General features: G+C 42.1%; 3 protein-coding genes across 3 annotated transcripts; all 3 read left to right on the top strand.

Moving 5' to 3' along the window:
- Positions 1–569: 569 nt before the first annotated feature.
- Positions 570–2638, top strand: LOC116716889 (kallikrein 1-related peptidase b11-like). The gene is made up of 6 exons (XM_032557855.1): positions 570–617; positions 812–1001; positions 1078–1260; positions 1412–1473; positions 2015–2163; positions 2270–2638. The coding sequence occupies exons 1-6, from the start codon at positions 581–583 to the stop codon at positions 2423–2425; spliced, it is 777 nt and encodes a 258-aa protein (XP_032413746.1). The 5' UTR covers positions 570–580; the 3' UTR covers positions 2426–2638.
- An 11368-nt stretch (positions 2639–14006) lies between these two features.
- LOC116715937 (complement factor D-like) lies at positions 14007–14694 on the top strand. The gene is made up of 3 exons (XM_032556713.1): positions 14007–14056; positions 14242–14431; positions 14508–14694. The coding sequence occupies exons 1-3, from the start codon at positions 14020–14022 to the stop codon at positions 14692–14694; spliced, it is 414 nt and encodes a 137-aa protein (XP_032412604.1). The 5' UTR covers positions 14007–14019.
- A 4421-nt stretch (positions 14695–19115) lies between these two features.
- On the top strand, positions 19116–21529 carry LOC116715922 (snake venom serine protease Dav-PA-like). Its single transcript, XM_032556687.1, has 7 exons — positions 19116–19294; positions 19507–19699; positions 19782–19967; positions 20283–20344; positions 20446–20523; positions 21277–21440; positions 21497–21529. The coding sequence occupies exons 1-7, from the start codon at positions 19258–19260 to the stop codon at positions 21527–21529; spliced, it is 753 nt and encodes a 250-aa protein (XP_032412578.1). The 5' UTR covers positions 19116–19257.
- The last annotated feature ends 4425 nt before the right edge of the window (positions 21530–25954 follow it).

Below are 25954 nucleotides of genomic sequence, written 5' to 3'. Positions count from 1 at the left end.
TCACTGATGCCCGACGTCCACTTTAGCGGACAGGTGATCATTCGTAATTTCTCCAAATACAAAGATGTTATTTGGAAACTGCATCAGTAGTATTAGTCTTTAGAAGTTGCTTGATGTTACAAAATATTTTACCTGCTAGAGTTTTCTACAGCAGAAGGAGGGACTGGATATTTCCTGAGTTTGTCTGCATGCTTTTTTATCTGTCCGCTATATGGGATTTAACTACATTTTCTTGCAGTTGCAGAGGATGGCCAGTAGTTGGCAGTGTATTGTATGATGCACTGTTGTCCACCTTAGTGGTCTGTGTCCATTTACAATATAAAAGCCCAAATAAACACAAGAAATGGCTTTTGGATGGCTGTCCACTGTCCACTATGCAAACTATTGGACTGAAACTGACTGAGCAGCCAGCAATAAAAACTATACAGAGAGCCTGCAGAACCATGGATCAGACCTTAGCCAGCCTGGCAGAGATCAGTGTCCGTCCTGTGATTGGTGGCTTCCTGTCCAACAGGAAGTGGTGAACAGAGTTTAAAAGCTCCTGCAGGACTGCAGACATTCACAGGAAGCTGGACCAGCAATGGCTCTGCTGAAGGTTCTGCTGCTGCTGGGGCTGGGTGAGTCGGACACACTGGACTCACTGGAGACACTGGAGACACTGGTGACACTGGTGACATTTCCACTGGCTCTGAATGCTATGAATTATGTTGATCTGTATTTTATTTTATCCATTCCATTATAAGCTGTCATGTTGGTTCCTTATTTCTACTGTGTGAATTTAATTTGCTAAAACAGCAACTTTCTTCTCCAGGTGTTGCAGTGAGTTCAGTGTCTCTGCAGAAGAGAATTATTGGAGGTGAGAAATGTAGAGACGATGAGCGTAGGTATCATGTGAAGATTTATGGACATAATAAGACACAGGACTATATTTGTGGAGGATCTCTGATCAGTCATCGGTGGGTTCTGACTGCAGCTCACTGCTGGGAGTCAGATCCAGGATGGTGAGTCAGGAAACATTTTACTGAAAAATCACCAATAACTATTTGTTTCTCTATTAATTGTGTTTTATTTGCCTAGGGTTATTGAGGCACATGTAGGAGTTCATCCTAAAAGTGCTCCAAAGCAGATTTATACAATCACTCATCATGAGATTTATAGAGACAGCAACGGTCGTAAACATGACATCATGCTCCTCAAGCTGCCAAGACTAACAATAATCCAACCAGTCAGACTAGCTGCCTGTCCAGATACTCTCCTACTGTAAGTTGTATCTTCTCAAATGTCAGAATTTGGTTCTTGATCTGCAAGATGATGCAAAGTTCATCCAGGAAAACCTTTGAGCTCTGGTCTCCCAGAGTTAGTTGTTTTTCTTAAAGTGATTTATTTTTATTTTGTTTTTCTTGTGTTTCAGCGGCACCAAGGTTCAGATTGCAGGTTTTGGAGGATCAAAACTTGGCCTGTTTGGCAAAAGAAGTGAGATGAATGTTCATGTTTCTCATTGTTGTTGTTATTACCTCACAATGATTCAGACAATTCAAACCATTGTTACACTCTGCTGCAGCTGAACTTAGTTTTGATCATCAAACTCTCTGAGATAAACGGCTTAAAGCTGAAATAGGAAGTCTTGAGAAAACTGTGACCTTACCCTGAAAATTAGAACCAGCAACATTACAGGTCCCTCCCCTGTAAAGGGAGCAGGATGTACATTAGCATTGATTGACAGCACTAAGACCCTCCTCTAGGCTCTGATTGGTTGTTTTTGACCTGGAGTTCTGCATTTCTGCAGACAGCTGGGACAACAGGGAGGAGGTGGAGGAGATCAATGTTTTCATAGATTATCTGTCTCATATTTACCATGAGGATATAGTGACAGTTTTGATAAAAATGTAAAAAATACTTTTTATACAAGTAACATGCTGCAGTTTAATAACCACAGATAACAAAGTGATATCCTGAGCAAAATGTGACAACACTTAAACTGACCTTACATGTTGGTGCTGCTTTTCCTCTACAGTCCATCATCATTCAGATGATCTCCAGTGTGCAGAGATTGAAATTGATAAACATGAAAAGATGGAAAAGCTTATGGCAAACCATGAGTTCTTTGAGTACAGTTTCCAGGAGTGGTACAGTGTGAGAAGCTCTAAGAAAGACTCATCTAAAGTAAGTCAGTCTTTAAATCATTTTCTGCACAAAACCTTGATATTGTCTCCATTTTACTGGATAAATCACAGCAGCATATAAACTGAAAGCTTTGTGTTTGTCACAGGGCGACTCTGGTGGAGGAGTTGTGTTCAAGAACAGGCTGTATGGTGTTTGTGTTTTCACTTCAAGCTACAAGTATGCAGACAATGGACCAGCTGGTGTCATGGACGTCTGTGGCTATAAGAAGTGGATAGATGACACAATTAATCCAAAATCATAGGTTGCTCTGTGTCTGTATTGTAGCTTAATGTTTCCAGCATCATAAAATCACAAAGTTTAGTCAATGTTTAAATTTCAGTTTTCATTTGATTCATTTTATGATTTACACCTGAATTATTTGGGGTTTAAAGTTATTGTGTTCAAGTTGATCTGTGATAATATCTTATTTCTGAATAAGTGAAGCTGCTGTTTGTAATAATCAGTAATAATATCCACTGTCACATGACTACAAAATAAACGGCTGTTATCTGATCAGATTGTCTCTTTTGTGCTTATTCCTGGTTATTAATGAAGAACATAACAGATTTTAAATTATTGAACACATTTCAGCTTTAAAGGCTGCTAAACTTGTTATTAAAAGGACCAAAACTAAAAACAAGCAGTTAGAAATAATGTTATTGTTTTTACACCATCTGTTATTGGATCAGTAGCTCGGCTGTCTGGCTCTGGTCTGCTCTCTCGTTCCCATAAACTCTTTCAGGCTGAATATAGAAGTGATTCCATGGAAATAACACAGGAGGCTCCTTAATTTACCATCCTTCCCCCCCCCCCGGTAGTTTTAGGCTGAAGAAGTTGATCCGGAGTGAAGACTGTAAACTTTGCTGTGCGGCATTAGCTTTAACTGGTAGCGACGAATATTTACAAGCCACCGTCTTCTTAATTCAGGACCGCTTGGAAATCCATGAAAACTTAAATCCCATTTTATTTGGAAAGCCAACAATGTGCATTTTATTGCTTTATTTGCATTTGAAATACGACTTTGTCTTTTCCAGCTGTCATGGAAACTTAAAGCGGAAACAAGAAAGCCACATTTCGCTCATGCGGATGTGACGTCAGCGCCGTTCGTGCAAAGATCCCATTTGTTAAGAACTGTGAGAGAAGTTCAAATACATGTAGAGAGTGAAACTTCTTCCCAAAGATTAAGATACATTACAGATTTCTAAAGAAAATATAAAGGGGAAACCACAGATAATATAAGAAATAGCGCCCCCTTTGCATCCGGAGGTCTGTAAGGTTTTGGTTTTTTCTCCATGTTAATTTAGTTTTTTGAGTCGTTTTCACTTAATTGAGTCTCCGTGTTGTCCTGTCCATCCCAGCTGTCTCCTGATTGTCTCCCTATGTATTTAAACCCACTTGTTCCTTGTTCTTTGTCGGGTCATTGTCTTGTCGTCTAGTCCGCAGTCTATGGGATTATTACCAGTTGCTACCAGTTTTTGAGTTAATAGCCTTCTGCTCATTCTGTGCTGCCTGGATTTTGGACTTTGGGATTGTATTTTCACATTAAATCACCATTAATTCTCTACAACCTGGGTCCGCTGCGTCTGCCTCGCCACCTTCATAACCGCACTTCATGACAAAGTCCCATTTCTAAATAAGGTCAGACTGCCAGTGGTCCATCCCTGCCCCTTTCTGTTTGCTGCATCCAGGTGGATTTGGCTGTTTTGCCTACAGAGAACATTTTAAAAGATCAGCTCAGGCCTTCCCCTGCTGACTGGGGTGTTGAGAGGCTTAAACGGACTAAGTGCAATATTATATTTGTTGTTGTATCACTGATTTATTCAGGTTGTTTTCTTTCAGGGACGGAGGCTGCTGTGGCGGTGTCTTGTCTTATGTGTTTATTTTGTTGGTGCACCTTTTTCTTTGTTTGCTGTGTTTTTGTAGTGCCCCTTTTTCTTCACTGGACGTTGCCCCTTCCCTCACAGCTTGGTAAGCCTCTGTGTCCCTTGAAATTTAAACATATTTTACTACAACCAACAATTTTGTTAAACCGCATTCACTGTGTCTTAACCATTCTATTTTAGGTCTTTTTAAATGTTGAATTCTAATAAATCTTGCAGCACTTCTTGAATCTTGTCTCCTTCTTCCAGCATAAACTTACCTGTGCCCTTAAAATAAAATTTTCCTGGAGTGTTATTCCAGGTGGCGTTGTTGTTTTCTCTCATTCATTACAAACCTTAACATCCCCTATTTGTGTTTCATAACCTTAAAGAAAATCCACCCCAGGTTGCCACAATAACATACAGCAACTTATGGACAAAGATACGTAGAGGTTCAAACAAAGGTGGAAACATCGTCCTTCTGTCAGATTAAATTTTAATTAAAACCTAAATCCTGCCACAGGGGAGTAGTAAGTCACCAGAAAATGTTTTCTAAGTAGCTCTTCAACATTAATACAAACATTAATAAAATTGCAATTGAAAAAAGGTGTGTTGTCACAAAACGGACAGGAAAGTCTTTACAGGGAAAACGACATATATAATTATGAAATAAATTTCTTAAATACAAGGTATTTAAGAAATACAAAGTAAATAGTTTTTTCACTAAAAAACTATTTGGTTCATATTTTCTTTAGAAATATCATCAAGATTTTTAAACAAATGTTTTCTTCTCAGACTAGAGGGGAAGAAAACAGTTTGCCAGTTTCGCGACCCGACTAAACCCCAGTGTCATTACTGTTACCCCCATATATTTGTAATATATAGTATCAGTACCAGAAACCGCCAGTAGGTGGCTTGTGGGTTTACACTTTGGTTTCGACAACAGAGAAAAATAAGAGTAGAAGAAGAAAGCGTAGCTGGCTGCAGCATGTTATGCTGAGCTGTTCCTGCATACGTTTGGACTTTAATAGTTAATTAAGTTATATATATATATATATATATATATATATATATATATATATATATATATATATATATATATATATATATATATATATGAATGGGTTGGTTTTCTTTAGAACCACACTCAACTTGGGACATTGCCCCCTGCAGGCCTGGATTCAATAAACTGAGCTCCAGGTTTCAACCCAACTGCTGGATCTGCTGGATCCACTTCCTGCCTTTCACTGGATTAAGATTTTAGAACCCAAGAAACACAAGGCCATTGAAATTGACAGAAACTTGACTGACTGACTTAAAGAGCACTGAACTAAATAAATGAACTGAGCAATAAGGAATCTGAACTAAAGAGAACACACTACCTGATGTAATAAGGGTGGACACTTTCTGTTGGGAAAAAAGTGCAATAATATTTTATTCAATTTTGTATTAAACATTTGTTCATTTTTTGACAACAGGATTGTTTGTGTTTACTCTCCTCCTTTAGCATGAATACTAATTGTAACTACATTGGTAAGAAATCCACATTTTTTCAACCTACCTGTTTGTGAGTTACACATGTTGGTCACATTACCTTGAGAAATAATGACATTTTGTTAAAAATAAAACAGGTTTTAATGCAGAATGGTCAAATGTTACAGGTCATACAATTGGATCAGATACAGAGTGACGTTCACCGTCCAGCGCTGGATCCACTCAGCTCACCTTAGTGGTGACACCAAGTGAAGCAAAGACGAGTTCGGCTTTATTTTCTCCTCATTCTGCTCTCTCTAAGGTGTTGCCTTCCTTAATCTGTGCTTGTGTTCTTGTCGCCAGTCTGAAATGTTATGGTTATGTCAGCGTGCAGCAGTGTGCGTGTGAGCAGATAAAACACATGGAGAAAAGACAAAGAGTCACTTTGTCCACAACAGAGTGTTCCTTATAAATTACTTGTAACAATTTTGGTCTAAAGTTACAAGATTCATAGTTTCTTTTATGAAGGACATTTTAGTTCCATTAGTCTTTTTGTTTTTCACAATGTAGCATCAGGGATTTTTTTCTATTTATGTTTGTCCTTAACTTGATCTTTGTTAGCACATTAGCTCCACTTTACACCAATCTAACTTTTAGCCACATAAAACGGATGTTTTTTTAAAGTAATAGCTGAATATGTAATCACATCTCTAATTAGTCAAATCACAGGCTGTTAAACTGAACATTTGTACATTTGAATGTGTATTTTTTACCATCTTGGAAATATGCCAATGTTCACAGAGTAAGCTGTCTGTTGCAAAAAATAGAACAAATCTTTTCAAAAGTAAAGTATTAAAATAGTGTTTGTGTCATGAGGTGTGTTTTTTCGTGCTCTTTAGGTCTCGTTATGCCCGCCGCCTGGGCGTGATTATCTCAGCTGTTTTGTTTTCTTGATCGTGTATTTAAGTTCTCCGGTTGCCGCCGGTGTTTTGTGGGATCATCTGCGTTGCTCGCTGCTCTCAGTGAGTTTTCAGAACGTGTATGCAGGAATGGTACCAGTCTTGGATAAATAAAAGTCATTTTACTTTTCAAACTAAGCTGCATCTGGATTCACCTTCTTCCACAAATCACTGTTCCTGACAGATTGTTTCACTCTACTGAACATGTGTGATTACAATGAATTTTGCTCATTATACAAGTCAAAACAAAACACTTTTGAACAGTCAAAAATCTCCAACAATGAGTTTGGAAAGCAAAAATACTTTATATGTAATACTATACATATAAAATGAACTTTTTGTTGTAGTTGTACTTTTTAGCAGCACAAATGCCTAAGCAGTGACCAGTCCCACCATGTTGGATGTCCAAGTTACGACACAGGGGTGTACTGTCCCAGTTTTTCCACTGTTGTAACCTTCAAACTTTTTTGTGCACTTCGACTGAGTCCAGACTTCATAGAGGGGTTTAGGGTGCAGCCTTAGTGTTTTGACCAGGCCGTAGAAACGCGCACACCCCTACATGCACACGTATATACACAAGTAAGGTTAAGGAAATTACACATAAGGAAACTCCGTCTTTAAAGCAGAGCTTAGATTGAGACCTAGAATATGAATCAGAAACTGTTGCCAGGCACCATTTGCTTTATTCTCCAATAAGGAAACATGGCGATGGACCAGTTCTGTAATTTGGTCTAAATCAGGGGCCTCAAACTCCAGGCCTCCAGTCACAGTCCTGCAGTTTTTAGATGAGCCACAGGTACAAAACACTGGAATGAAACGGCTTCATCACCTCCTCCTGGTGTGGATCGGTTCTCCAGAACCTTAATGACCTAATTATTCTGTTCAGGTGGTTCAGTAGAGGCTCATCTAAACGTTGCAGGACTGCGGGCCTCCAGGACTGCGGGCCTCCAGGACTGGAGTTTGACACCTGTGGTCTAAATAAACAAGGTTGATGATTTCAACTCACTGACTCCTCTTTGTTTTTTTTCCAAAGTTTTAGTGCAAACAGAAAAGAAAAGCAGAGAAAAAACATAACCATAACACCACAATAAAATAAACTTTTATGTACTTATCAATGTCTTCTTTTTTCTGCTTTTCTACTTTCTACATGACATGCTTCACTAAACTACTGAAAATGTGTTAGGCTGCAATTACATTTAAAGATAAATTACACAAGGAACCACTTAACACACTTTCTAGGTGAAACAACATTTTTCTTTCATTACAGACATTTTAAAATACTCCAAGATTAGTCACAACTTCATGAATTTTAAATATATTATCAATTTATTAAAGAACAATTAAAAACTTAACACATTAAACATGAACATTTAAGTGTGACTACAAAGCAAGATATTTATTAATCTAAAGAACAGAGAACCAAAGTAAAAGAAAATTTCAATCTGAACATCTGAAATTCTTCTTTTTTGGCTGAAGGCTCGTTATTACATTTGTGACGAATGACTACGCGCAAAATAAAAATAAAGATCCTCTAAATGGCTGTTTGACCATCAGAGCGTTCAGCTGGGATTAAAGACAGAGAGTCTCTGAGTGGGAATGTGGACAATTATTCTAAATACTAGATGCTTTTTGTCCAGAAAGAGCATTCATAAAGCGGGCGACTGCAGCTGGACCGGTACCGGTACCTGCTTTAAGTTCTGCTCAGAGCTCCAGGATGATCAGTCTGGATGAATCTAAACGCTCAGAAACCAGCAGATCAATCTGATCTCTGATCAATGGCTCCATGTTCTCCATCAGAGCCAAAGCTCCTCAGGTAGCGGCTCACCTTGATGCAGCTACTGATATACCTGGGATTGTCTCCACACCTGATCACCTTCAATAATCAAACTGTTTGATCAGCCCTGGTTTCTCTCTAGTGAGAATAAATAGATGCATTCAGACGATGAGTTTCATCTTTATGAGACACAAACTGAGCAACATGATTATTTACATTGAGGTTTTCACATCCTTTATTTCTCTTTTCTTTATTCTGTGTGTGCGTGTGTGTGTGGGTGTGTGTGTGTGGGGGTGTGTGTGGGTGTGTGCGTGTGTGTGCGTGTGCGTGTGCGTGTGTGTGTGTGGGTGTGTGGGTGTGTGTGTGTGTGTGTTAGCTTATTGTCTCAGGATAAATGTCATGGTTTAAACACTAAAATATTAAAATCATAAAATCATGGGGTTTGATGCTTCCTGGTCTAAATAACTGAATCAGATTTCAGTGGATTTAGTGAGTTTTGACTCTTTCTAGTTTATTATTGTCCACAGAAAAAGTTTCCTGGCTGCAGCACATTTTTACGCCAGCAAAAATGTTTACGTATATTTACAGAAACTTTGGTGCAAAGTTAATTTTTATACATGCCGACTTGTGCGTAAAATATGGCGCCGCACATTTTTTGTGCGCAGGCTTTATGCATGAGGCTCCTGATTTCTACGTTCTGATCGGTTTCAGTGACTCCGGCTCAAATTAAAAATAACATTACTCATCACTGCTTTGGCTGGAGGAGCCAGGCAGTTGGACCATTACACCTGTTTAGGATTGTATTTGAAATGTAATCAATTACAAATTTATTGATGGATCCTGACTTAATGCTGTGTTTTGTTATTGATTCTATGTTGCTTTGTGATTCCGTGTTTGTAATGATGTAAAGCACTTTGAAATGCCTGCTGCTGAAATGTGCTATACAAATAAAATTTGATTGATTGATTGATACGTCATTTACCCAGAATACATTGCTGCGTGAACAACATGGCAACATTCCTGTGAAAATATTTTATTAAAATTTCTAAAAACTAAATAACCTATAGTATTATTATTGTATTGTTTTTACATCTAAGATAAATATTTCCCAAATAAGGACTATTTTTATAACTAGTCATGGATGCCTTTAAAGCAAAAGAGATGTAAACATTTTATTTACTTTAATTGCTCAATAAGAGGAAACACATTAACAATAAAAATCAGACTGCAGTTTATGTCATTACTTTGGATGATTCATGATAAACTGCCACGTTGTGCCTCAGAAATCCAAATTAGTCAAACTGGCTACATTGTTTTCATTATTTTTTTCAATTTTTCTTCCATCAGAGGATATTTCAGTTATATTTAACTCTCTAACTCTTTGAAACTGGAGGGGCTGAATGTTAGGAGCCGAGAGCAGCTGACAGTAAAAAACAGAAAAAAGTATGCCTTTATTTCTTACCATCTTCAATGTAGAGCCTTTACAACCGCAAAATAAAATCTTAATATTTTTCTAGAAAAACTCTGGTGCTGAACCTTAAGTTGAAGTTCTGATACTTCCCAGATATTCAATTCCTACATATTTATATTTTCTCACCCATCCAGGACATGGGAAAACAAAAAAAGAAAAAGGAAAAAAAGATTTAAAGCAACTAAAGTTATAATTTAATTGAGAAAAACACATTTGATATGCATTGATGCTTACTAGTCAGTTTTGGTCCTGCAGCTTGAAGACAATGAAAAAATGTTAAATCACATTTTATGTTACATTTCACTGAAACTTTGCAGACCACCCCCCCTGCCCAACAAGACTGCTCTTAAGAAATATTCCTGTTTATGGCCCCCCAATGATGAAATGGGATTTCTTCCCTTGCTCCCAGATTTTGGGAATGATCTCTAGTTTTTAGTTTTACTAACCGAAGCTGTGCATTAACTCTAGAAAATTCCACTTTAGGTCCAAAGATAATCCATCCATCTCCTTCCGCTTTATCCGGGGTCGGGTCGCGGGGGTAGCAGCTTCAGAAGGGAGGCCCAGACGTCCCTCTCCGGCCTCTTGTTCCAGCTCTTCCAGGGGAATCCCGAGGCGTTCCCAGGCCAGCCGAGAGACATCGTCCCTCCAGCGTGTCCTGGGTTTTCCCCTCCTCCCGGTGGGACCTGAACTCCTCACCAGGGAGGCGTTCAGGAGGCATCCTGGCCAGAAGCTCCTCAACTGGCTCCTCTCGATGTGAAGGAGCAGCGGCTCTACTCTGAGTCCCTCCCTGATGACTGAGCTTCTCTCTAAGGGAGAGCCCAGCCACCCTACGGAGGAAACCCATTTCGGCCGCTTGTATCCGCGATCTCGTTCTTTCGGTCATGACCCAAAGCTCATGACCATAGATGAGGGTGGGAACGTAGATCGACCGGTAAATCGAGAGCTTCGCTTTTTGGCTCAGCTCTCTCTTCACCACGACGGACCGGTACAGCGCCCGCTTGACGGCAGACGCTGCGCCAATCAGCCTGTCGATCTCCCACTCCCTTCCTCCCTCATTCATGAACAAGATCCCGAGATACTTGAACTCCTCCACCTGGGGCAGGACACCCCCCCTGACCCGGAGAAGGCACTCTACCCTTTTCCGGCTCAAGACCATGATGGCCTCGGATTTGGAGGCACTGATCCTCATCCCGGCCGCTTCACACTCGGCTGCGAACCGCTCCAGCGAGAGCTGCAGATCACGACCCGATGGAGCCAAAAGGACCACATCGTCTGCAAAAAGCAGAGATGAGATCCTAAGGCCACCAAATCGGATCCCCTCAACACCTTGGCTGCGCCTAGAAATTCTGTCCATGAAAGTGATGAACAGAATCGGTGACAAAGGGCAGCCCTGGCGGAGTCCAACTCTCACTGGAAACGAGCCCCACTTACTGCCGGCAATGCGGACCAGACTCTGACACCGGTCATACAGGGACCTGACAGCCCGTATCAAAGGGCCCGGTACCCCATACTCCCGGAGAACCCCCCACAGGGCTCCCAGAGGGACACGGTCGAATGCCTTCTCCAAGTCCACAAAACACATGTAGACTGGTTGGGCGAACTCCCAGAACCTTCCAGGACCCTGCTGAGGGTGTAGAGCTGGTCCAGTGTTCCACGACCAGAACCAGATCTTTCAACCTACCTGTTTGTGAGTTACACATGTTGGTCACATTACCTTGAGAAATAATGACATTTTGTTAAAAATAAAACAGGTTTTAATGCAGAATGGTCAAATGTTACAGGTCATACAATTGGATCAGATACAGAGTGACGTTCACCGTCCAGCGCTGGATCCACTCAGCTCACCTTAGTGGTGACACCAAGTGAAGCAAAGACGAGTTCGGCTTTATTTTCTCCTCATTCTGCTCTCTCTAAGGTGTTGCCTTCCTTAATCTGTGCTTGTGTTCTTGTCGCCAGTCTGAAATGTTATGGTTATGTCAGCGTGCAGCAGTGTGCGTGTGAGCAGATAAAACACATGGAGAAAAGACAAAGAGTCACTTTGTCCACAACAGAGTGTTCCTTATAAATTACTTGTAACAATTTTGGTCTAAAGTTACAAGATTCATAGTTTCTTTTATGAAGGACATTTTAGTTCCATTAGTCTTTTTGTTTTTCACAATGTAGCATCAGGGATTTTTTTCTATTTTTTCTATTTATGTTTGTCCTTAACTTGATCTTTGTTAGCACATTAGCTCCACTTTACACCAATCTAACTTTTAGCCACATAAAACGGATGTTTTTTTAAAGTAATAGCTGAATATGTAATCACATCTCTAATTAGTCAAATCACAGGCTGTTACTCGCCAGTTGGTCTTGTTACTCCTCGTCTTTCTCCCTGGTTTCCTCATGGCCTCTTCATTTGTCTGATTTTGTTTATTTTTATTCTTTGGACGTTGTTGGTTTATTGTAAGTCTGATCTTAAATTAAATCTACACCAGAACTTTTACGTCTCCTGCCTGCTGCATTTGGGTCCACACTTCTACCACACACATCATGACAGACGGTGGGAAGGAATTGAACTTTAAAGTCACTCTGTCCATCATGGTCAGTTAGGAATGAATATATGTAATGTAAACATTTAAATAAAAATAAAAATATTTTTTCAGAACCACAATAAAGCCCAACTTTGTTACAAAATAAAATGGCAACAATGGACTTTTTCCTTAAATCTCTAATTTAAGAACTAAAATATAAAAATATGTTTACAGCCAAGATATTTGCTGGAAATGGTGCATATTGTAGATTTATAGTCATAGTAATGATATCAATAAATACTTGTCAAAATATTGCCACTGATGCCCGACGTAAACTTTGATGGACAGGGGATCATTTGTAGAAAGTAACGACTAAAGTAGTTATTTATAAACTAAGTCAGTAGTATTACTCTCTAGAAGTTGCTTGATGTCACAATATTTTTGTACCTGCTAGAGTTTTCTACAGTAGAAGGAGCGACTGGATATTCCTGAGTTGGTCTGCTTGCTTTTTCATCTGTCCGCCATATTGGATTTAATTACATTTTCTTGCAATGCAATGGATGGCCAGTAGTTGGCAGTGTATTTTATAATGCACTAGTCATCGCTTTAGTGGTCTGTGCGCATTTACAACTTAAAAACCCCTAAAAACACAAGAAAATGGCTTTTGGATGGCTGTCCACTGTCCGCTATGCATAAAATGGGTTATATATATAATGGATGCTCTGAGAAACTAACAGGCCAGTGTTTCTCAGTCAGGAAATAATTTTGGAGTTTCAGTTATGCAGAAGATTGTGAAGTCAAGATTCTACCTGTGAGACATGGAGTGAACTTAGTTCATGTAAGTTTTTGTAAGATAATGAATCATAAAACAAGGCTGCAGACAGCAAAACAAATAAAGGGTTTGTACACATCCTATGTTTAAATCACATTCATGCAGCAGCCAAATGCAGGTCAAGGACTAGCACATGTTCAAGATTATGTTAATATGAAGTTAAATGCATAAAATGGCTGCATGAAAATGTAACTATCTGATCTACCAACGTTACAGGACAATAGCTAAGCAACGATTCGATGTCAGTTCATGCAAAGCTTTGACGATAAAGTCCTGTTTCTAATTTAGATTTCTGGCTGGAGTGAGAACTTCGACTAACTGACCTGAAATAGTCATAAAATATGTTTGCTGTCTAACCTCTACAGGCTGTAGCAGTCTGCCATAAGCACATAACTTTATCCAGTAACAAAGTCCACTGGAGTTTTGGCATCTTATTGAGTTTTAGCAATGAATTCATCAAAAAGCTGTTTGCATTAGATGCTTCAGTGTAGGTGAATCATTCTCAGGTTTTGTCAAGTTGAGTTTATTGAATGTTTTCATAATTCTTAAAGACATGAATTTCATACACTGGTAACTCACACTGGTAACCAGTTAAACTGGTAACTGGTATAATTTTAATCGGCCAAATTTAAAGGAATTTAAATTCCTCAACAAATCCTCAGCTCACAATGCTCTTTACTTTCTCATGAAAACATTTGGACTGAAACTGACAGATTAGGCAGCCAGAAAAAAGAAAACTGCTAGTCGTACAGACGGCCTGGAGGACCATGGACCAGATGTTAGGGAGTATAGTCGCCCAGCAAGCCTGGCAGAGCTGGGTGACTATACTGGGATTTTTCAGATCAGTGTCCGTCCTGTGATTGGACAGATCAGTGTCCGTCCTGTGATTGGTGGCTTCCTGTCCAACAGGAAGTTGTGAACAGAGTTTAAAAGCTCCTGCAGGACTGCAGACATTCACAGGAAGCTGGACCAGCAATGGCTCTGCTGAAGGTTCTGCTGCTGCTGGGGCTGGGTGAGTCAGACACACTGGACTCACTGGAGACACTGGAGACACTGGTGACATTTCCACTGGCTCTGAATGCTATGAATTATGTTGATCTGTATTTTATTTTATCCATTCCATTATAAGCTGTCATGTTGGTTCCTTATTTCTACTGTGTGAATTTAATTTGCTAAAACAGCAACTTTCTTCTCCAGGTGTTGCAGTGAGTTCAGTGTCTCTGCAGAAGAGAATTATTGGAGGTGAGAAATGTAGAGACGATGAGCGTAGGTATCATGTGAAGATTTATGGACATAATAAGACACAGGACTATATTTGTGGAGGATCTCTGATCAGTCATCGGTGGGTTCTGACTGCAGCTCACTGCTGGGAGTCAGATCCAGGATGGTGAGTCAGGAAACATTTTACTGAAAAATCACCAATAACTATTTGTTTCTCTATTAATTGTGTTTTATTTGCCTAGGGTTATTGAGGCACATGTAGGAGTTCATCCTAAAAGTGCTCCAAAGCAGATTTATACAATCACTCATCATGAGATTTATAGAGACAGCAACGGTCGTAAACATGACATCATGCTCCTCAAGCTGCCAAGACTAACAATAATCCAACCAGTCAGACTAGCTGCCTGTCCAGATACTCTCCTACTGTAAGTTTTATCTTCTCAAATGTCAGAATTTGGTTCTTGATCTGCAAGATGATGCAAAGTTCATCCAGGAAAACCTTTGAGCTCTGGTCTCCCAGAGTTAGTTGTTTTTCTTAAAGTGATTTATTTTTATTTTGTTTTTCTTGTGTTTCAGCGGCACCAAAGTTCAGATTGCAGGTTTTGGAGGATCAAAACTTGGCCTGTTTGGCAAAAGAAGTGAGATGAATGTTCATGTTTCTCATTGTTGTTGTTATTACCTCACAATGATTCAGACAATTCAAACCATTGTTACACTCTGCTGCAGCTGAACTTAGTTTTGATCATCAAACTCTCTGAGATAAACGGCTTAAAGCTGAAATAGGAAGTCTTGAGAAAACTGTGACCTTACCCTGAAAATTAGAACCAGCAACATTACAGGTCCCTCCCCTGTAAAGGGAGCAGGATGTACATTAGCATTGATTGACAGCACTAAGACCCTCCTCTAGGCTCTGATTGGTTGTTTTTGACCTGGAGTTCTGCATTTCTGCAGACAGCTGGGACAACAGGGAGGAGGTGGAGGAGATCAATGTTTTCATAGATTATCTGTCTCATATTTACCATGAGGATATAGTGACAGTTTTGATAAAAATGTAAAAAATACTTTTTATACAAGTAACATGCTGCAGTTTAATAACCACAGATAACAAAGTGATATCCTGAGCAAAATGTGACAACACTTAAACTGACCTTACATGTTGGTGCTGCTTTTCCTCTACAGTCCATCATCGTTCAGATGATCTCCAGTGTGCAGAGATTAAGATTGATAAACATCACAAGATGGAACTGCTCATGTCAAAACATGAGTTCTTTGAGTACAGTTTCCAGAAGTGGTACAGTGTGAGTAGCTCTAAGAAAGACATATCTGAAGTACGTCAGTCTTTAAACCATTTTCTGCACAAAACCTTGATATCTATTTTACTGGATAAATCACAGCAGCATATAAACTGAAAGCTTTGTGTTTGTCACAGGGCGACAATGGTGGAGGATGGGTGTTCCAGAACAGGCTGTATGGTGTTTGTGCCTTTTCTGGACATCCAGAGTATGCACTCAGTGCACCAAGTGCCTTCATTGACGTCTGTGGCTACAAGGATTGGATAAAAGACAGAATTAATAAACCAGAAGAAAGATTAATCTGAATTGTGGCTAAGTGTTTCCAGCATAATAAGGTTACAAAGTTCAAGTTAATCTTTAATTTAAATTTTCAATTGATTCATTTTGTGATTTGCAGCTAAATTATTTGGGGATTAATGTTATTGTGTACAAATTAATCTGTGACAATCTTATTTCTGAATAAGTGAAGCTGCTGTTTGTAATAATCAGTAATAATATCCACTGTCACATGACTAGAAAATAAACGGCTGTTATCTGATCAGATTGTCTCTCTTGTGCTTATTCCTGGTTATTAGTAAAGAAAATAACAGATTTTAAATTATTGAACACATTTCAGCTTTAAAGGCTGCTAAACTTGTCATCAAAACCAAAAACCTGCAGGCTTCCATCAAGCAGTTTAGAGAACAATGTTATCAGTTTCACACCATCTGTTATTGGATCTATTCTGGAAAATCCTGATGGTTTTGAACAAAATATTTTAAAATTATAAATTGAATTTCAGAAACTTTCTAAGAACAAGCATGAAAAGTTTTTCAGAAATCCGACATTTGGGGTCTGGATAAAGGATGGTTGATTAGCTCATTTAACTGATCTGTCAGTTTGTGTGTAGGTCGCCTTTTTTATTTTTAAACTGAACCAAAACACAACTTATTCCACAGCACATCTTGTTGTGGATATGAGTAGCTCTGATCACATGGTGTTGGTATTGATTGTAGATCACCTGTTGCTCACCTGGTGACTTTAGAGCAGGATGCCCAAAGTCGGTCCTGGAGGCCCGGCATCCTGCACGTTTTAGTTCTCTCCCTGGTACCAACAACCTTTTCAGCATGTCAGAGTTCTTTTTAGGCCTCTAACGAGCCACCATGTGATCCAGGTGCGTTAAACCAGGGAGAGACTAAAACATGCAGGATGCCGGACCTTGAGGACTGAGTTTGGGCACCACTGGGTTACAGAGTGGGTGATGGAGGAAGTCTACTTTTTGCTGACTGCTTTAAGCTTGTATGATTTTTAGTTTTTGATCACTGTTATATATACAGAGTGACAATTTTGGTTTATAAAGTTACAAGATTCATAGTTTCTTTTATGAAGGATACTAGAAATAGGAAAACTACTTATGCTACGAATTAATTAATGGAAAAGTTGTATGATTATATATGTTAAACTTCATCATACTCCTTTTCAGACTTACAGTCACAGAATAAGTGATGTATTTACATGTATTTGAGTATGTAAATTTGATAGTAAGGTATTGTCCATCCAGTTTCCATCATCTCAGTAGAAGAAAACCTCCTGCATATGTATGAACATCTGGACACTTTTCTCTCACCCTTTGGGAAGACAATTAACACAGATGTTATTCCAACAATCCAAACTCCATTATTTATGGCAACCAAACAGAAATCAGCTGTTCTTTCTCACCCACTGAAAGCTGCATGCATCAGTATGAATCCACTGAAGCAGCTGCTTCACTTCACAAAAATCTCCAATCAGGCACATGATACTTTTTTTTCTTATAGTTTCTTTTTCTAACTTTCTTATTCTCTGAATTTAGTTTGGTTTACATTTACAGTGTTTTCATTCACAGTTAAAATCTGGATTGCAACATTTGTGATTCTGGGTCTATGTCATTTCGAGGACAATTTGACACAACCTGTTGAGACAGATTTTGGATTTAGCCAACATCAACAAGCCTGAGGCTAATATGGAAGCTAGCACAGAAGTTACCATGGAACTAGCATGGAGTCTAGCATGGAGGCTGGCACAGAGGCTAGCATGAAGATTAGAATGGAGGCTAGTATGGAAATGATCACATAAGCTATTATGGAGCCAACATGGAGGCTAGCACAGACACAAGCACAGAGACATGTATGGAGACTAGCATGGAGACTGGCATAGAGGCTAACATAGACACTAGCATGGAGAATAGCATGGAGGCTAGCATGAAGGTTAGCTCTCCCACAACTTGAAAACTTCTGGGCTTCACTGAATATCAAGTTTTGTATTTTGTCATTTATTATGAAATGATTGATTGGAGCATGTCATATTTATTTCAAGGCTGATTAAGAGCAATATTTGCTTTTGCTTAATATTTTATATGTTGTGGAACGGTTTTAGCCTTTTGCTAACAAAACGTGTCACTAAGTGCTGCTGTTCAGCCCTGTGTGTTCATAAATGCATTAAAAGAATCAAGAAAAACTGTAAAAGCAAAGAATCATGGGTGATGAAAGAGGTCTGTCTCTTTAATAAAGAGAATCAGATCGGTTAAAATTTGGCACTGTAATATTGTTCTGTTTCCAAATAAAAGAAGTAAAACCTTTTCTGTTTGTACAGAGGGTCATCTTCACAGCTCATCAATAAACAAAATGATTCTACTTTCAGGAGCAAAGGCAGATGTGAATTATTGTAAATTGGAAACCAAACAATCTTTTCTTAAAAACATCAACCTGAAAACGACGACGATTTACTCTTTCTTCACAAAGTCTGTTTTATTTCATCAAGTTTACAATCAAGTTTTCCCTTGAGCAAAACTCACTGCAAAAACAGAAAATTTACCAATTATTTTAGTCTAGTTTCTATTACAAATCTCTCAGTTCACTTGAGATAAAGCAAAACTAACTTACAAGTAACTATAGCGAAATATAGGAGCTGCTTGTTTTAAATCAGTTCCTTAATATTACTGAAAAGGATCTTGTTTCATTGGTTGATTATTTAAGTTATAAGAGGTGGAAATTTTTTGTTATTAGTGAAATAATCTGTCAATGGAACAAGAACTTTTTTCAAGTTTCTTTTGAACAATGAGATGTTAAAGTTCCTCAGTATGCAGATGATAGCACACATCAGTGTCATCCTGTGATTGGACAGATCAGTATCCGTCCTGTGATTGGACAGATCAGTGTCATCCTGTGATTGGACAGATCAGTGTCATCCTGTGATTGGACAGATCAGTATCCGTCCTGTGATTGGACAGATCAGTATCCGTCCTGTGATTGGACAGATCAGTATCCGTCCTGTGATTGGACAGATCAGTGTCATCCTGTGATTGGACAGATCAGTGTCATCCTGTGATTGGACAGATCAGTGTCATCCTGTGATTGGACAGATCAGTATCCGTCCTGTGATTGGACAGATCAGTGTCATCCTGTGATTGGACAGATCAGTGTCCGTCCTGTGATCGGACAGATCAGTGTCATCCTGTGATTGGACAGATCAGTGTCCATCCTGTGATTGGACAGATCAGTGTCCATCCTGTGATTGGACAGATCAGTGTCCATCCTGTGATTGGACAGATCAGTGTCCGTCCTGTGATTGGACAGATCAGTGTCCGTCCTGTGATTGGTGGCTTCCTGTCCAGCAGGAAGTTGTGAACAGAGTTTAAAAGCTGCTGCAGGACTGCAGACATTCACAGGAAGCTGGACCAGCAATGGCTCTGCTGAAGGTTCTGCTGCTGCTGGGGCTGGGTGAGTCGGACACACTGGAGACACTTCCACTGGTTCCAGGGAGGCTGCTGCTCTCTGTGACTCTCAGACTTCTCTCTGATTCTTTTTCAGACTGAAATGTCTTTGAATGTAAACTGTGATGCTTTTCAATCTTTAACTGTTTATCCTTTTTCTGTTCCAGCAGCCATGTTTGCGCCTGATTTCTGACTAAAGTCCTCCTTTTTCTTCTTCAGGTGTTTCAGTGAACTCAGGTGTTTCTCTGCAGAAGAGAATCATTAGAGGTCATGACTGTGATGACAAGGAGCGTCTTTATCATGTTCGGCTGACGGGCACCAACGGTACTGCCACGATCCTGTGTGGCGGATCTCTGATCCGCCCAGAGTGGATCCTGACTGCAGCTCACTGCTGGGAGTTGGAGGCAGGGTGGTAAGAAAGAGACATTAAGACATTTGTATCTACAGATGATCAGGTTTTCTGTGTGTTCATTATAATCTAACCTTTTCTGCAGGACCTTTACAGCAATGTTAGGAGTTCATCCGTGGACGGCTAAACAGGAGGATCAGATAATCCAACACAGTCCAGTGATTTATGTTAAAGACGGTCAGCTGCATGACATCATGTTGCTGAAGCTTCAGAGGCCAGTAAGAAATATCCCACCCTCTCTGCTACCACCATGCAGCAACCGTCTTAAAGAGTAAATCTTTCTCTGATCAAAAGCTTAACTTCGGGTTTTCTGTCTCTACTCCTCCAGTCCTGCTACCTCTGCTTCAGCACACCTGAGTCAGGTAATCAGGCCAATAGCAGAAGCAGAACCCATTTAGCTCAGGTGTGTTGGACCAGAGACACATTTAAAGGATGCAGGACACATCACTGAGGACTGGAGGTGGACGCTCCTGTGTCAGTGGATGAAGTCCTTCATGGATTTATTTTCTGTCGTTTCATTGTTCCATCTAATGATTCCTTTTCTTCATTGTCGTCCTTATTGACATTTATTCTAATTGGGTTTCAGTGGTGATACAGTTCAGCTGGCAGGAGAGGGAGCAACGACAACCGGTCCCAGTAATGAGCGATGTGAGAGAAATATTGAAGTTATGAGAATAAAATCTTGGTTTCTGTCTCTACAGAGAAGGTCGAGTGAAGAACATATTTATGATTCTCATGTTTCTCTACAGTACCCTATGCTACTGCTTCAGCACATCTTCAGTGTGTGGAGATGAACGTTGCTGCTGCTTCCTACTTCGATCCGACACGTGGGAATATATTCCGTGCTGCGTCACTGAACAAGGATGTATGTATTGTAAGTTGTTTCTTCAATATCTCTACAGTGATTAGAAGACACTTCTGTTTTACAACATCAATAAATATATTGATATACATTTTTCTACAGGGTGACTCTGGTGGAGGAGTGATCTTCAACAAGAAGATTTATGGTGTGATTTCTGCAAGTGGAAATGATGCATGTCAGAAAGCAGCTTTTATCATGGATGTGTGTGAATACATGGCATGGATAAGCAAATCAACTGGGCTTAAACAAAAAACATAAAGTATCTCAAATTTATCATGAAATCAGATTTCCTCTGTCGAGGTTACTCGAGATCATCCCATTTTCCCACGCTGGACATTTTGGTTTAGCAGTAACAATACATACTACCAGTAAAATTAGTCACATAAAGTAACATCTAGACCTGATCAAATTGAACTTAAATAAGATCAATGAGGAAGAAGGAGTCGGAAGAAGAAGGGCGGCGGGATTGCACTTTATGTGAGTGAGAGGTGGTGTAATCCCGGTCATGTTAACGTGAAGGAACAGGTTTGTAGCCCGGACATGGAACTTCTGGCTGTGGGAATGCGGCCGTATTATTTACCGAGGGAGTTTACGTCCGCCATTTTGATCACTGTTTACATTCCCCCATCAGCTGATGCAGCGGTGGCCTGTGACGTCATCAGCTCTGACACAGCCAAACTCCAGACTCAACACCCAGACGCCTTCATGGTCATCACAGGTGACTTTAACCATGCCTCATTGGACAAAACTCTACACAACTTCCAGCAGTATGTTGACTGTCCCACCAGGGAAAACAAAATGCTGGATCTCCTGTATGCTATTGCCAAAGATGCATACAGCGCCACAGCCCTGCCCCCCCTTGGCAGGTCGGACCACATCTTGGTAAGGATGACTCCCAAGTATGTCCCTCTAGTGAGTAGGCAGCCTGTGCGCATCAGGATGGTGGGGAGGTGGACACAGGAGGCAGCTGAGGCACTGCAGGACTGCTTTGGGTCGACAGACTGGGATGTGCTCTGTGGGCCTCACGGGGAGGACATCGACAACATGTCTGACTGCATCACAGAATACATCAGATTCTGTGAGGAGACTGTCATGCCAGCCCGGACCGTTGGCTGCTTCTCTAACAATAAACCCTGGATTACCAGCGACCTGAAGGCACTTCTAAACAAAAAGAAGATGGCTTTCAGGTCTGGAGATAAGGAGGAGCAGAGGAGAGTCCAGCGTGAACTCAGAGAGACACTGAGGACATGCAAGGACAACTACAGGAGGAAGCTTGAGTCTAAACTCGAGCAGAACAGTGTGAAAGATGTGTGGAAAGGAATGAAGAACATCGCTGGAATGAAGGGGAAGGACATACAGATATCTGGGAGCCTGGATAGAGCAAACCAGTTCAACCAGTTTTTCAACAGGTTTAGCTCACCTCCTGCTACTCCCCTACCACCACCATCCCCCCACACATCCACACTGCCCCAAGTTGTTCAAACCACCTACCGGCATTCTCCAGCACACCACCTGTCCTTCAGCCCCCCATCCCCCCCTCCCCCATCTCCACTGCAGACAACAACACCTACCCCCAGCTAACGGTGACTACAGGCCAGGTTGAGAGACAGTTGGAGCGATTACACCAGGGGAAGGCTGCAGGACCTGATGGCATTAGAGACTTAGACTTAGACTTAGACTGACTTTATTGTCATTTTGCATGCACAGGGTGTATACAGAACGAAATTTCGTTGCATACGGCTCAGGACAATGTTTTGAGCTTCCAATGTTGTGAGGTTACTCCAGAATAAAATAAAATACAGTATAAAATATGAATATAAATATGAATATAAAATATAAAGTGCAGGACTGACAGTAAAATGGAAGTTATTTAGCTCTGTACATGTGCAAGGTATGAAGTGGAGACCAGATTTTGAGTGCAGTCCAGTTAAGAGTTCAGCAGTCTGATAGCAAGTGGGAAAAAGCTGTTTCGGAACCTGGTGGACCTGCACCGGATGCTGCAGAACCTCTTTCCAGAGGGCAGCAGGGAGAACAGTCCATGGTGGGGGTGTGAGGGGTCACTGACGATGTTTCGGCCTCGGGACACGCAGCGCTGGGATGAAATGTCCTGAATGGAGGGAAGGGGGGCCCCGATGATCCTCTCTGCTGTCCGCACCACTCTCCTCACGTTCTTCCAGTCGGAGGCGCTGCAGCCTCCACACCACACAGAGAGGCAGCTGGTCAGAATGCTCTCTATGGTGCTTCTGTAGAACGTCTTGAGGATGGGCGGGGGCAGGTGTGCTCTTCTCATCCTCCGCAGGAAATACAAGCGTTTCTGTGCCCTCTTGGCCAGAGACGTGGTGTTCCCAGTCCAGGTGAGGTCGTTTGTGATGTGCACCCCCAGGAATTTGGTGCTGCTGACCACCTCCACAGCCGAGCTGTTGATGAGCAGTGGAGCGTGGCTGGGCCGGTTCTTCCTGAAGTCGACGATCATCTCCTTCGTCTTGTCAACGTTCAGGATCAGGCTGTTGTCTCTGCACCAGTCCACCAGCTGCTCCACCTCCTCTCTGTAGTCCAGGTCGTTGTCGTCTCTGATGAGGCCCACCACCGTTGTGTCGTCCGCGAACTTCACGATGTGGTTGGTGGCGAACCTGGGGACGCAGTCGTGTGTCATCAGAGTGAACAGCAGAGGGCTCAGGACGCAGCCCTGAGGGGAGCCTGTGCTGAGGGTGATGACATCGGAGGTGTGTTGTCCGATCCGGACTGACTGAGGTCTGTCGGTGAGGAAGTCTAGCAGCCAGTTGCGCAGGGGGGTGCTGAAGCCCAGGTGTCCCAGTTTTCCTGCCAGATGCTGTGGGATGATTGTGTTGAACGCTGAGCTGAAGTCCAGGAACAACATCCGCACATGAGTGTTCTTCTCCTCCAGGTGAGCCAGGCTCAGGTGTAGGGCGGAGGAGATAGCGTCCTCAGTGGAGCGGTTTCGGCGGTAGGCAAACTGGAACGGGTCGAATGTGGAGGGGAGTCTGGAGACGATGTGTTCTTTTACCAGCCTTTCAAAGCCCTTCATCATGATGGGAGTCAGTGCCACAGGCCGGTAATCGTTGAAAGAGGTGACTTGAAGTTTCTTTGGCACCGGAATGATGGAGGCAGTTTTGAGACAGGCTGGCACTGTGGCTTGGTCCAGTGAGGTGTTAAAAATGTCTGTTAGGACACCAGCCAGCTGACCTGCGCATTCCCTGAACAACCGCCCAGGTATGTTGTCGGGGCCTGGGGCCTTCCGTGGGTTGACTCTTTTCAGAGTCTTCAACACATCGGCTGTGTCCAGGCAGAGTGCCTCCTCTTCCTGGTGGGGAACAGTTTTCTTTGCCGGAGTACTGTTCAGTGCCTCGAACCTCCCAAAGAAGTTATTGAGTCCATTTAGAAAGTCAGCATCAACTTCACCCACTGGGGGGGAGGATGGATTGTAATCTGTGATCGCCTTTATGCCTTGCCACATACTCCTGGTGCTGCTGGTGTCGTGGAAGAACTCCTGTATTTTCCGACTGTGGGTTCGCTTTGCTAACCTGATAGCACGGTTCAAGTTGGCTCTCGCTGTCCTCAGTGCCTCCTTGTCGCCAGACTTGAAGGCTGAGTTCCGTGCTTTTAGCATTTCCCGTACCTCCTTAGTCATCCAGGGTTGTTGGTTGGCCCGGGTGATAATGTTGTTAGTGATGCTGACGTCCTCTGTGCACTTGTTGATGTAGGCTGACACAGTCATGGCGTACTCATCGATGTTGATCTGGTCGTTGTGAGTGGCTGCTGCCTTGAACATCTCCCAGTCAGAGCACTCAAAACAGTCCTGAAGTGCCTCCATGGCCCCCTCAGTCCACATTCTCACCTGCTTCACTGTAGGTTTTGTTCTGATCAGCAGGGGCTTGTATGCAGGAATTAGCATAACAGATAGGTGGTCTGAAGAGCCAAGGTGGGGGCGGGGGGCTGCTCTGAATGCTTCTTTGATGTTGGTGTAGGCCAAGTCTAGAGTATTTCCTCCCCTGGTTGGAAAATCCACATATTGGTTGAAGTGAGGGAGAACAGTCTTCATGTTGGCCTGGTTAAAATCCCCAGCAATGATGAAAACGCCCTCTGTGTGTGAGGATTGCAAATCACTGATGGTCCGGTAGAGAACACTCATAGCCTCTTTAGTGTTAGCACTGGGGGGCACATACACAGCAGTGATGCTAACAACAGTAAACTCCCTGGGCAGGTAGAATGGTCTGCAGTTAACAGTCAGAAGCTCGATGTCCGGGGAGCAGTAACTGGCGACAGTCATGGCATTTTTACACCAGTTGTTATTGATGTAAATACACAGTCCCCCCTCCTCGGGTTTTACCGCTGAGAGCGCTGCTCCTGTCTGTGCGGAATGTAGCGAGCCCCTCCAGGCTAACAACGTTGTCCGGTATGGTCGAGTTGAGCCATGTCTCCGTCAGAATGAGAGCGCAGCAGTTCCTCAACTCTCTCTTTGAAGACAGTTCTAGTTGCAGATGGTCTATTTTGTTGTCCAGAGAGCGGATGTTGGAGAGGAAGATGGACGGAAGCGGCGATCTGTGGGGGTTAGCGTTTAGCTTAGCTGTTAGTCCACTTCGACAGCCGCGCTTCCGCTGCCGGTCGCACCGCCTTCGCTTTCTCCTCTTCCGACTAGTGCTGCTAGGCGAGTCCGCTGCGACTCACCTAGCAGCTGTTCACTTTACACCATGGATCTTGAAGACCTGCTCCGGCCAGCTGTCCCCTGTACTGGCACACATGTACAACCTGAGCTTGAGGCTGGAGAGAGTCCCGCTGCGGTGGAAGACATCACATGTGGTTCCTGTTCCCAAGAAGCCAAGGCCATCCGACCCAGAGGACTACAGACCAGTTGCTCTCACATCTCGTGATGAAGGTCATGGAGAGACTGGTCCTGGCCCAGCTGAGGCCTCGGGTGAGGACGTTTCTAGACCCCCTGCAATTTGCCTACCAGCCCCACTTAGGAGTTGACGATGCCGTCATCTTCCTGCTGCAACGAGCACTGTTGCACCTGGATGGTGGAGGAGACACTGTGAGAATCACATTCTTTGATTTCTCCAGTGCCTTCAACACCATCCAGCCTCTGCTGCTGGGTGAGAAGCTGCGGAGGATGGGTGTCAACGACTCAGTGATCTCCTGGGTGACTGACTACTTGACAGGCAGGCCACAGTTTGTCCGTCTGGGCAGTGTCCTGTCTGGTGTGGTGGTCAGTGACGTAGGAGCTCCACAGGGAACTGTGCGTTCTCCCTTTCTCTTCACCCTGTACACCACTGATTTCCAGTACAACTCTGAGTCATGTCACCTACAGAAGTTTTCTGATGACTCAGCGGTTGTCGGGTGTATAGGGGATGGAGGGGAGGGGGAGTACAGGACACTGG

This window comes from Xiphophorus hellerii, chromosome 3 (genome assembly GCF_003331165.1).
Source record: "Xiphophorus hellerii strain 12219 chromosome 3, Xiphophorus_hellerii-4.1, whole genome shotgun sequence".
Lineage (NCBI taxonomy): Eukaryota > Metazoa > Chordata > Actinopteri > Cyprinodontiformes > Poeciliidae > Xiphophorus > Xiphophorus hellerii.
The sequence above is the reverse complement of the archived record's forward strand: the minus strand, read 5'-3'. Positions and strand labels throughout refer to the sequence as shown.